Genomic DNA, 12,243 nt, shown 5'->3' with positions numbered 1-12,243 from the left:
TGCCCCTCCCCCTCGGTAGCTCTAATTCTTAGACTTCTTTCTTTTGTGTAGTGCTCAGTTTTAATCTATGCTATATAGTTTTATTCTTCTTTTACTTAGTTTCTTTTGATAGTTTTTTTTAAATTCGATAGTTGTATACTTTATGTTGACCACCTAGAGCTATTTTATTACATGGTATATAAATTTGAATAAGTAAAATAAAGTAGCTGTGATGCTTTATTCCCTCCCCCTCAAAAAAGTGAGCAGATCTTTTTCCTTCTCTTCTTCTTTGCAGGAAGGTTGAAGACCTCCAGTTCCGCGTGGAAGAGGAATCCATCACAAAAGGCGATTTAGAGGTAAAAGGCCTCCAGCTCTGCAAAGCTGATCACAAAGGGTTAGGATTATTCTAGCTACTACTATTGCAGATTATAAACAGATGAAAATTACAGGATTTTATGCTCTGTGGTTGACAGTCCAGAAATACACAAGACAAATAGAGATACTGTCATATTCATTACTGGAATATATTCTAAAGTTGTGTAGCTTGTAGGAGTACTGATGGGTTTTTTCCCCTAATTCTTCATCCTGCATCTGAACAAGTAACTTAGTTTCATCCATATGTTTTTAGTTCCATCATTTATATATTTTGCAGGCACCACTCCAAAATATTTATTACACTTGCAAACTAAAAATCCAATGCTAAAGTTTTTAAAAGTTGCAGTGTATAGCTATATCCTTACTGAAATGAATGCTGAAGTTGGTATATTTTGGTATGTACATTAAGGCGCCAGTAAATAGCCCAGTCCATCATTTATAGCAGATATCACTCTGCACTTCTAGACAATGGCTTTAGTTTCTTAGACTATGTTCTATTCAAGTACTGGATAAAATGTGGATGCTGAGCATCTTCTTGCTTCATTGCCAATACATGCATTTTACCAAAATCTGTAGGCACGTTGATTTGCATGTTGGGCTTAAGCAGAAAACCTCCGTGCTTACATTGCTGTTTTGGCTCTTAATTTATAACGTTGGCTATCTTGAAGCTTCTTTAACATGTTCTTGCTTAGTCTGAAAAAACCAGAATGTTTAGTCGCTGCCTTTCCCCCTGTAATATGTGCAATGCAAAATTCAAAACTGACTTGCAGAGCCACAAGTAGTTTCAATCTGGAAATGCTAACCTTGTATTGAGATGTCCATTTCAAATCTTCTTTAGTACAACTTTTACATTAGTCTTTCATACACTTTATCTAGAATTCATGGAACACTCATTTACTCTTTTCAGCCTATAGTCTTGTGTCCTTTTTGTGTTATCAGTATATACAAAAACCCCCAATAATTTTATTATTTATTTCAATAACTTCTACCCATCCTTACTTTTTGTGGACTTAGGTTAATAAACGGTGGAAATGTATTAACTCTCTCCCATTGAAAAGTGGCTGTTCCCTCCCCATCATCACCACAGTGAGAAGTTTTAAGTACAGTGTTATATGAAGTTGACCTTGGAAAAATCTTAGAAATCAGTTTTGCTGGAAAACACTTCGGCTACATGCCCACTTTCTATTCTGGACATAGCATACAATTCCTGTTTATGTATAAGTTCTAAGAAAAGATCACACTGTGAACCTAGCCCCCCCCCCCTCTTGTGCATGTGTACACATTTGCACGCAGGCACACACACCCCTACAACAGCCTTTGGCAACCTGTGGAACTTCCGTATCCAACAGTTTCCATGGGTGGGTGTGCTTGTGGACAGTCCCTCAATTTCAGGTAATTCTTGTATTATGGGGTCACTGGGAGAAGAGGAAAATCATTTCAAAGAGAAAGAGGTGCAATTCTATAAATCCATCCCAGTTTGAAGAGTCTGAATGTACCAACTTTTTTCACTGTATTTAAACTGTAGTGTTAAGCATTCCCATGAATTCTCTTTGTTTTAATTTTGCTGATAGCAAAAGAGGCAGATTTCTGAAGATCCTGAGAATGTAAGAGGACATCTGAATGTGTGGACATATTCCCCCCAACCCATTTTAACACAGACAGTTTACCAGTAAAACTTCTTTTTGATGATGATGTATTTAAACCACTAATGAAATAATCTGCTGTTGGGGCCTAAGCTTCCCTGTTTGTGTGCATGTAGTTGTGAGAACCACGGCAGCATTCTAAATGTAGGATCTTGTGTAATTCTTGTTAAAAAATAATGCTATATTCATAGATTTGGTTTGTGTTTTATACCCAGTCCTCAAGCTTCACACAATGCCCTTAATTCTAAAGCCTTGTGATCTTTTTTTTGTAGGCAGTTAATCCTGGGTTCTGTTTAAAACCAGCAGAACGCTCAGCCTCTACCAAAATTCTGTTGGCCAGCCTAGGAGCTCTGACATATGTTCAGTGGAAGGCAGTTCAGGAGATGAGACTCCCATGTTCCATGAGAAGAGAGAAAGGCAAAAAGGAGAAGATAAAAAAATTTAACCTTCATTTAGCATATCTCCCACCTGTTCAGTTTTAAATGTTTTAGAGAAATAGTTTCACTTCATTACATGGAAGATTCTCTTCCCTCCTTGACTTGTTTTGCTTGTTGCAAAAGGAAAAAAGTTAGTGGCTTTTCTAAGATCCCCAGGGACGCAACCAAAACAAAACAAAACAGAAATATGAAGCTTGTTTTCAGCTGTGCGTTCTTCCATGTTCCATTTGCACAGAGCTAAGTGTAGAAGTGTGCATGCACACGAAAGCTCATACCAAGAACTAACTTAGTTGGTCTTTAAGGTGCTACTGGAAGGAATTTTTTTATTTTGTTTTGACTATGGCAGACCAACACGGCTACCTATCTGTAACTGGTCTCTTCTGTTCTTCAAAATCAGGCCATAGTGTGTTCACATAAATCTGCATGCAATCTGTCCCTTTCCCCCTTTTCTTTTTTTTGGATACTTTGTGCTTTCCTCATGCTCTGACATGCTGGTTGCCTCCTTTCACTTTTAATGTATGGTAGCAGGCATCTTGCCGCATAGGCGTCTTTGTTTTTCAGGGAAGCTTGCTGAAGTGCTAGCTGTTGGCTTTTTATCTGAGCGTTTGCTAAAAGTTTGATGCCACATCTTATAGGGTTCTCAGCCTCCCAGGACAGGTGATTTGGAATGATCACCACCCCATTTATTCCAGTTTGTACCTGTAGAAAGGTGCTAGAGCAGAAATATTTTTCCTAGTTGTCTGATGCTCCTTTGCATTTACAACACCATAATTGTATACATTTAGGGTATGAAGGTTTTCATGGTATTGAAAGGAAAAACTGCCTTGTTGACTTACAATGTCTGAAGGCCAAACTGCTATGAGAAGCACAAGGCAACAGCTAGTAAAAAGCTTGTCAACTCTACGCAGAAAGAAGAAAGAGTCCTGGAGTCCACTTTGCATGATGAAACCTTATTCCAAAATAAATTAGTTACGTTTTTAAGGTGCTAAAGGACACTGATTTTTCCCCCTGCAACCGACCAATGCAACTGCCCCTCTGGGAGTTTTTATGCAGAAATAAAGTTATAGATTTTATACTGAGGGCCCAAAATAGTGGGTGAGATATTTTTTGTAACTGCAGAGATGCAGGCCTCACACTTCAAAACTAGAGTATATTTTTAAAAATTATTTTCTTCCATACTCCCAATTTTGTGTATGTCCATATTACTTGCACCAAGTAAGATACAAGGGCAGCTGCTTTTCTTCTAGAGATTTCATCCCTGCCTCTTTCTGATTTGTATCAGATCTCAAGAAATGGGAGCCATTGATGTAAAACTGAAAACAACACTCAAAAAATTAGCTGTCTTGAGAAACATCCCTTGGCGGAAAGCATAATTCAGCATAATCTCACATTTTCGTGAGTAAAATAAAAACATTGTACAGCTATCATTTGCCTACAGGCAATTTTAAAACAGAATTTAGAAGAGAATGCCATACATGGGACCAAATAAACCCCACCCCACCCCACCCAAAACCCCAGTAGAACAAGATAATTTCTTCTTAACAGTTCTTGGTAACTAATTTTTGGATTTTTACCATGGAAGAATTTGATTTTCCCAGGGTGCTTTTGTGCCTGTCTGCAGGGTTGCCTTACAAGCTCAGCAGTATGCGTATGAAGAAGGAGAACAGGGACTGATCCAGTGACTCGTTTAGATCCCGTTTTTCTTGCTCCTTTCTTTATCTGGGAAACTGAAGAGTCAGACACTGCAGTGATTTACATCTAGTCCAGGGATGGTCCTATCGAGAGGACCATCTTTTTCAAGGGGACACTGTTGAAGGAGGTTACCTGAAGGGCTGTGTTTGCCCATACGAACTTGCCTGAGTCCTTAAGCAGCTTCAGAGGCACTCTTTGGGTCCCCTCCGTGGGCCATACCATTGGCACATACTAAGCACAGGGCATTATCAGCAGTGGCACCGCAGTTATGGAATTCTCTTTGGAGAGCTCAAGTCAGCCACTTTATTTCCTTTCCTGCCTTTAGATCAGGGTTGAGTAATCTGTGGCCCTCCATATGTTGTTGGAGTCCAAGCCCCACCAACAGTGGGAGTTATAGCTCAGCACCCTCTGGAGAATCATGGGTCAGCCACCCCTACTTTAAGTGAGCTGTTAAGAAGTATTTATTTTAGTAGGCATTTAGAATTTTAAAAAACTTGCCTTAATTGCTCTGTTTCTACCTCCTCTTTAGTGTTACTGGTTGTAATATTGTTTAAATTAATTGATTTTAATGATATGTGGCTTCTTCATTAGTTATACACAGCTGTAGAAAAGTGCTATTTAAATGGCAGGTAATAAAAAGAAATACGTCTCATCCAATTTTTTGGGTATACTTGGAATGGGTTGAGACTGACTGATCTTTTCCAGTTGGTATACTAGAGATTGTGGCTGCTGGTTATCATGGCTGTTATTGTCCCATCACTGCAAATGTATCTTGTACTGAGCTATGGCTGCTCTCTGGTGAAATTTTTCAGAGATCCTCCGCCAACACCATGTTTTACTCACTTTCTAACTTCCGTTGGTTGAAATATTCTGTGCTGCAAGTGGTAAAAAGTTAGCCATACCTCATTGTTAGCCATTCCTCATTTGTTTTTTACACATAAAAAACAAGTTCTCTATTAATTAATTGAGCTCTTCAAATCAATTTATTTGAAACATTTATACCTTGCGCTTCTGGTGTAAAAATACCACTCAGGGCAGCTTATAAAATAAAATACTGCTGTTTCATAAAATAATTACAAAAAAGGGACAGTGTCAGTTGTTGAAAAACCAAAGAAACATTGTCTGCCTCATCAACAAAAAAGCCTGTTTAAGAAAAATGGCATTTGGTAAGTGGTGAAGAACAGGAGGGGACCGACTGCCCATTACAGGACCTGCTGTTCCATAATCTGGGTGCAGCCACTGGGAATGGCCCCCTTTTGTCTCACCCAACTGTGCCTTCAACAGCACGACACCCCCTTAGCCCCCCTCGGGACCTGTCCCCCAATCCCTACATCATTAGCTGCATGTTCAGGACTGGCCTTAGGTGCTCACAGCGAAGGCACCTTAACAAGCAGCTTCTCTTGGATCTGGCTAAGCCTGCCAGGCCTTCAGGGAGGGCAAGATCCAACCAGACCTTCCAGATTCACACCCAGTAATTAATTCTGGAGGTGACTCATGCTAGTCATGAGGTAAATAACTACTAAATACTTTTGTCATCTATATATAATGCAGGGCTTCCTTGGAGAGCTCTCTTATGTGCCTGTACTAAAAGCAGATATTGCTTACAAGTATTCTGAGTTAAATGTCAGCAACTGAAGGCTTCAGGGCTTCTTAGGATGCTGTCCAGCCATTCATTTGTCCACCTTGCAGCAAAAGAGGTGAGCAGAAAATGGCTTCTATAGGCAAAAATAACTTCTCAATGTTCAACAAGGAGTTTGGTACTTGTTTCGACCAGCAACTAGGTTTTCCTTGCAGTCCACTTCAAGGATGGTTATTGATGCCCTAGTACATCACCCCTCGCTGGTGCTGGTTCCAGGTTTGGAGGGGCCCTTGGACAAGGTGCCGTGTAGTGCTCCCCTCCCCAAATGAGCCTGCCTCCTCCTGCTCATGGCTGCTGCCACTGTGCACTCCCATGTGCCTCTCTGGGCCCAGAAGGAAAGGAGAAGGCATGTGGGGGTTCCAAGGCCTTCCTGGAGGGAACCTGGGACTTATAGTGTCAGTGTGAATGTTTTGATCTTCCACAGATGGCAGCACCTGTTTATGGTCAGGATTCATAGGCATGTCACATGATACCTGTTCAAGGCAATTGTGTCTCTTCACATCACAAAATCCCCAAATCCTCCTGCATCACTTTTTGGTTTGAAGCAATTTCCAGCTCTCTGCCTTGGGGAAGGGGGCCCTACCTTTTACCACTTCTGATCAATTTTGTAGCAGTTCTTTTTGGTGGGCATCCTGTGGTAATTCACTAATAAGATGCCCCGAGAAACCCTAGATCAATCTTTGGAAGGAATCCAAGTTACCTTTAGTCACCCCCCCCCAACACTTAGATAAATCTGGAACTTAATGCCAATTCATACAATTTCTGCGGTTTGGGTGACAAGTGAATCTCTAATCTTCTACTCTTCTCTTAATAGTAGAAACTATTAAGTACAGCAAGACCTTGAGCAGAAAAGCTTGTAAGTCTCTAGGGATGCATTCAGACTTGTCCATAAGCAGAAAGTGAGTGGATATTTTGCCTGCTACCACAAGCCTTTATTTATTTTTTAAAGCCAGTCAACATTTCACAGTGAGCACCAGCAGTCTTGCAGTGGTGAAGGAGGGCTTCAGAGAGTTGTAGGGCTTCAGAGAGTTGAAGGGCCATCAAGTCCCCTGCTTGATGTAGGAAATCCAGAGTGAAAGCATCCCCAACAGATGGCTGCCTAGCCTTGTCTTGAAGAGGTCCAGCGAGGGAGAACCCCACATAGTTCATTAGTTCCATTGCCCAACTACTCCTGCTGTTTAGAAGTCAAGCCAAAATCTCTTCTCCAATAATTTAGTGGATCTAGTCCTGCCCTCTGGAACAGCACAGAACAAGTCTTTGCCCCCAGGTATTTGAATCGCATCTTACAAAGCATTAACTATTCTAATTTGTGCTGATAATTGTCACACTGATAAATAACTTTGGCTGCATGACTTTACCTTGCCATTTCTTCTTCTTTTTCTTTTTCTTCTTCTTCATGCTCCTTTGTCTCTCTGTGTGCACATCTTTTCTCTCAACATATCAGCCATTTGTCGTCACACACTTTCAAGTCGGTCTTTCTCACCTGCAACATCACCTTGTTTGTTTTTTCTTTTTTGGTTTTGTTACCCACGTGCCTCTTTTGCTGCTCATCACTGGTAGAAGACAACTGGTGGCACATCCTGCATGTAGCTCCTCTTTCCTCTTGTGCTGGCATGTGATGGTGGCACTGTTGTGTTCTCTTCCTTTCCCTTTTTACTAACAGACGCAGACCAAACTGGAGCATGCGCGCATTAAGGAGCTTGAACAGAGCCTGCTCTTTGAAAAGACCAAAGCTGAGAAACTCCAGAGGGAGTTAGAAGACACTAGGGTAATGAACTTCACTGTTTTAAATGAACAAGACCTGATTTTGGTTTTGGGTTTTTTCGTGATGGGGAAGGTTCCTGAGGCTGAAGCTGAATGGGCATAAGATATCTGGGGAGAATACCGGATATGTCACCCTGTCTTCTACTGCCATTACACTCTTAAGAGTACAGTGGTGTTGGGTACAATTAAACATACAATTAATTTCTTAAAATGGCTTTCTTACTGTAACAAAATCCAGGTAAGATACTTTCAAATGAAAGAGTAGAGAATAACACATCCAAAAGCACATCCACAGTGAGTGAAGACCTTGCAATTCTACACAGTTGTTCCTCAGCCGATGATAAAATAGTTTGTTGTGAAGACTAATTTTGATGTTTTGGTTCAGTTTAGTGGTGATTCTTCCTGCAGTGATTGATGTTGTAAGGAAAGGGCTTTAAAAGTTCTTGGATAGCTCAGTGCCGCTTTGGTTACTTGTGGGGCTTGTACGGAAACGTGACCTTTTGTGAAGAACCTGAGGGGATGGAGTTGTATCGTTATGCATTTCTACACACGCTGCCATTTGTCTTGGTTAGAAGCAGCAGCCCCACTCCTTAAGCTGTTTCCAGTAAGAGCTCAGTAAAGTTAGATGAGGCAAACTTTCCCCCTACACCCTTGGTGCTTCATCTGAATCTGGATCACTTCAGACAGAGTTTGAAAATATTTGTAGCTGTGCCCTGAACTTCTGTTTTGTACTTTTTAGCAGACATAACACAACTTTTATTTGAATATTTTGCTTTGAAATGGAATAGTTTGTGGCTAGAACCTGAAGCATTCCTTTAACTTTGAGCCTCTGTCAGTTAGACATCTCACTTCTGGAGGTCAAAACCTGATTCTTAACTTCAGGCATGTCAACTTGCTGCGTCCTGCTCCAAAACCTACTTGCAGCTTATCAAATCATCTTTCTTTTGCATCTGAATAAGACTCTTAACCAAATGGATCATTTTCATCCCAGTCGGAAATGTGCTAGTGTCCAAATATTAGCACATGACGCTTGTTCAGAGTCTCATGGGGAGAGCGGGGGCGGGGGGGAGGAAAGACTTGGCAAAGTTTAGAGTGAGCTTGGGTTTGGATGGAGGTAGCTTAGTTTATAGGACTGGGAAGGGAAACTCTTGTCTGTCTACCACAGCCAGGATTTTATGAAAAGCTTGATTTCATTTATTCTAGATGCTTTACATCCTTCTTCACCATCCAGGATGATTTGGACTAGAACACTTAATCAGTCCTATGCAGCACGTACAGTCATACCTCATGTTGCTTCCGCTTCAGGTTACGTCTTTTCAAGTTGCATCCCATGGCAACCCAGAAGTACCGGAACGGTTACTTCCTGGTTTTGCCGCTCGCGCATGTGCAGAAGCGCTAAATCATGCCACTCATGTGCGCAGACATGGCACTTCTAGATGCGAACGCTTTGAGTTGTGGACATGCCTCTGGGACGGATTACGTCCGCAACTCAAGGTTCCACTGTATGCGTTTTTAGTATAATCCTAAAAATGTAAAGGAAATGTTAGTCTAAGGCCCCTTTTAGTACGGTTGAAAGGGCCATGACCCCATTCTGCCTCCAGCTCCAGCCAGAGCTAGATCTGCCTTGTCAAGTAAAATGTGCTGCCATTCTAAGCTTTTGACTTAACCCGTTTTGTATTATCACTAACTTCAGTCAGATAACCTACAGATCAGTTGGAGCTAAAGTGTAATTTTGAATATACCTGAGAACTATGTGCTTTTGGAGGCAAAGACTTTTTAAAAAGAACAACTAAATGATGGTCATGAAGCTGTTATAGGCACATGTTCAGTAGCTTTTAATTTATCATTCCTTGACTTCAATTTGCAATATCACCAAAGGTGGAAATTTAAAATAGATTGCCAAGATTTAGTTAACCTTCCAGAAACCCTCCTTGGAAGTGCTAGAAAAGCCAAGTTACTGTCCTGAGGAAGTGACCAGCAAACCTCTCCACTCTTAAATGAAATCCACTGTTTTAACCATTTCTGCCCTCTTTTTGTTTTTTTTAATGCTTCTGATGCTAGGTGGCCACTGTATCAGAAAAATCTAGGATAATGGAACTGGAAAGAGATCTAGTACTGCGTCAGAAAGAAGTAACTGAGTTACGAGCAAGATTAGAGTCCAGTAAGCCAGTCAGCAACGTGGACACTTCTCTCTCACTGCTGCAAGAAATCAGCACACTGCAAGAGAAGATGGCACTGCTAAGCAAGGAGCATCAGGATGAGGTGAAGTCACTGAAAGAGAAGGTTGGAATCAGTGAAGAGTCATGCCATAAGGAAATAAAAACCTTGTTGGCATCCAATGAAAAGATGTTGAAAGAGAACGAGTCCCTGAAAATGAAGCTGGATGCTGCCCACAAGGAGAATTCAGATGTGATTGAGTTATGGAAATCCAAGCTGGAGTCTGCCATTGCTTCACATCATCAAGCAATGGAAGAGCTGAAGACCTCTTTCAGCAAAGGAGTTGGGGCTCAGACAGCTGAATTTGCAGAGCTCAAGACCCAGATTGAGAAGATGAGAGTGGAGCATCAGCGCGAAACATCCAACCTGAAACTAAAGCAAGAAAACGAGAGGCTGCATCTCCTGAAGGAGGTTGAAACTCTGAAAGAGAAGCTGCTGGAAGTCACAGAGGACAAGGAGAGAAGCTTGGAGGCCTTGAACACCAAATTAGAAAGTGCTGAAGACCAGCATTTGGTGGAAATGGAAGACACTCTGAACAAGTTACAGGAGGCCGAGATAAAGGTAAAGACGCTAGAGGGGCTCCAGGCCAAGTGCACAGAACAAGCCAAGGAGATTGATAATCTTAAAGCAAAGATCAAAGGCACTGAAACAAAGCTCTTGGAACTAGATGCTCTTCAGATGGCAAGTTCTGAAGGTAAACTGGAGCTGGAGAAGCTTAGCAAGGAGCTTGAGGCAGCTGAAAAAAAGATACAGAGTTTAGAGAATGACAGGAATAATGAAAGTAGCCAGGTTTGTACCAACATCCATCCATCCATTTATTTTTTTCATTTTTAAAAAACTTTTATTTATGCTGTTTTGTGGTAGTCTGTTCTTAGAGAAAGGGTGTTATGAAATATTATTTAGTGATGAGTTTTTAAAAATCCAGACATAAAACATATCTATCAGTGGGCAGACAGAACAAAGTCCTTCATGCAGTGCATAAACTATGTCGTTGCTGCCACAGGACGGCTGTCAGGGCCACCGCTTATATGGCTTTAGATGGAGATGAGGCGATGTCTTGAAGGATAAATGTCAATGGCTACTAGTCATGATGGCTAGATGCTGCTTGCTGGTTCAGAGGTCGTGTGCCTTTGAATTCCAGTTGCTGGGAACCAACAGCAGGAAAATGCATTTATGCCGATGTTTTGCTTATGGGCCTGCTGTGGGCTTGTGATTGGCCACTATGGAAAAATAGGATGGTGGGCTAGATGTGTTTTTATTTTGAGTACTATTTTGGTATATGTATTAACTATTCAGGCAGCAATGAGCACACTTCCTGTTTGTATTGCAACCTACCAGAGTTTTAATCCAGTCTAGAAATCTGCTTGTTGCAACTCCAGAGTTCAGAGTCTGCCTGAACTGCTTATTGGCTCCTGGGAATTCTGCCCAGGGTGAGATGCAGAGGAAGTGTTGGGCTCCGATGCTCCCTCCATCCTCTGCCTTGACCGAGAAGCCATTTTGGCATATAAGCAGTATATATAATAATATTATAGCAACAACAGAAATACTTTATCTCCCTATGAGAGAGGTGGAAGATCTTTAAGAGAGAGAGGTTGTTTTTCTTGAATTAGGAAAAAAATAGGTTTTGATTTTCCTAGTTATTTATTGTTCTTAGTTATGCAGGGCTCCTAGTGGTGTTTTGTGCAGCTACTGAGCATGTAGACCCCTGCTTAGCTTTAGCAGTGCTCTAGCACCAGGTGCTCTCCGGATTTACAAGTTCCAACTAGAGCAAATAGCTAGCAGGTTTCCTTCTTGCACAATTAAACACTGTGCTTGTAATCACAAAACCCCCTCACATGATAACTTAGATACTAGCTTTTACATATTTCCTTTCAGGCATCAATTGTTTTTTAAAGTCCTGTGGAATTGCAGATTTCCTGCAAGTTGAACAGTTAAACCTTTATCATTAGAAGGCTGTTCATGACCTATGCAACTGACCATAATTTCAATCATGGGAATGAATGTATGTCCAATGTCACAAATGCTTATTGTTTCACAGTGTGATCAAAGCAAATACTTGCACAATCTTAAGATCAGAAGTAGGCCCCATTAATTTCAGTGGACTAGCCATTTAGTATTTAGTATTGCCTAAAACTAAGACAATTTTAAAAATTCAGTAATCATGATTATATTCCTAATGCAAAAATAAAAATATACATGATACTTCTGAACACAATTCTAATTTAGTTTACATACCATTTTCTGTTTAGTTTATATTCATGCATTTTGTTTATTTTTACCTCCTTTTTATTATTATTTAATACTTCAACAAAATCCTTTGTTTTGTCCTTTTGTAACTCTTTTATTTTCACACAACATAATAATCCTTGCTAGGCTGTTAGTCTGGTCAAAGAACTACAAGCGAAAGAGCAAAAGATTCTTGATCTTGAAAATCACTTGGGTGAAGTAAATCAGCTTAAAGATTCTTTGGGAAAGGAGCTTGAAGATTTGGTAAGTA

At 40.7% G+C, this 12,243-nt stretch overlaps 1 protein-coding gene across 13 annotated transcripts in view; it reads left to right on the top strand.

Moving 5' to 3' along the window:
- CLIP1 (CAP-Gly domain containing linker protein 1) overlaps window positions 1-12,243 on the top strand; it is a 106,006-nt gene that overhangs the window by 42,092 nt on the left and 51,671 nt on the right. For 6 of the 13 annotated variants that reach the window (XM_079957743.1, XM_079957742.1, XM_079957735.1 and 3 more), the window contains exons 8-12: window positions 275-335; window positions 1,926-1,958; window positions 7,429-7,533; window positions 9,591-10,535; window positions 12,120-12,236. In XM_079957743.1, coding sequence (XP_079813869.1) covers window positions 275-335; window positions 1,926-1,958; window positions 7,429-7,533; window positions 9,591-10,535; window positions 12,120-12,236 — 1,261 coding nt within the window. The remainder of the gene's footprint in view (window positions 1-274; window positions 336-1,925; window positions 1,959-7,428; window positions 7,534-9,590; window positions 10,536-12,119; window positions 12,237-12,243) is intronic. The other 7 variants (XM_079957744.1, XM_079957738.1, XM_079957739.1 and 4 more) reach the window with 5 other exon arrangements.

Source organism: Podarcis cretensis, assembly GCF_951804945.1.
Source record: "Podarcis cretensis genome assembly, chromosome: 16".
Lineage (NCBI taxonomy): Eukaryota > Metazoa > Chordata > Lepidosauria > Squamata > Lacertidae > Podarcis > Podarcis cretensis.
This window is presented reverse-complemented; position numbering and strand designations above follow the sequence as displayed.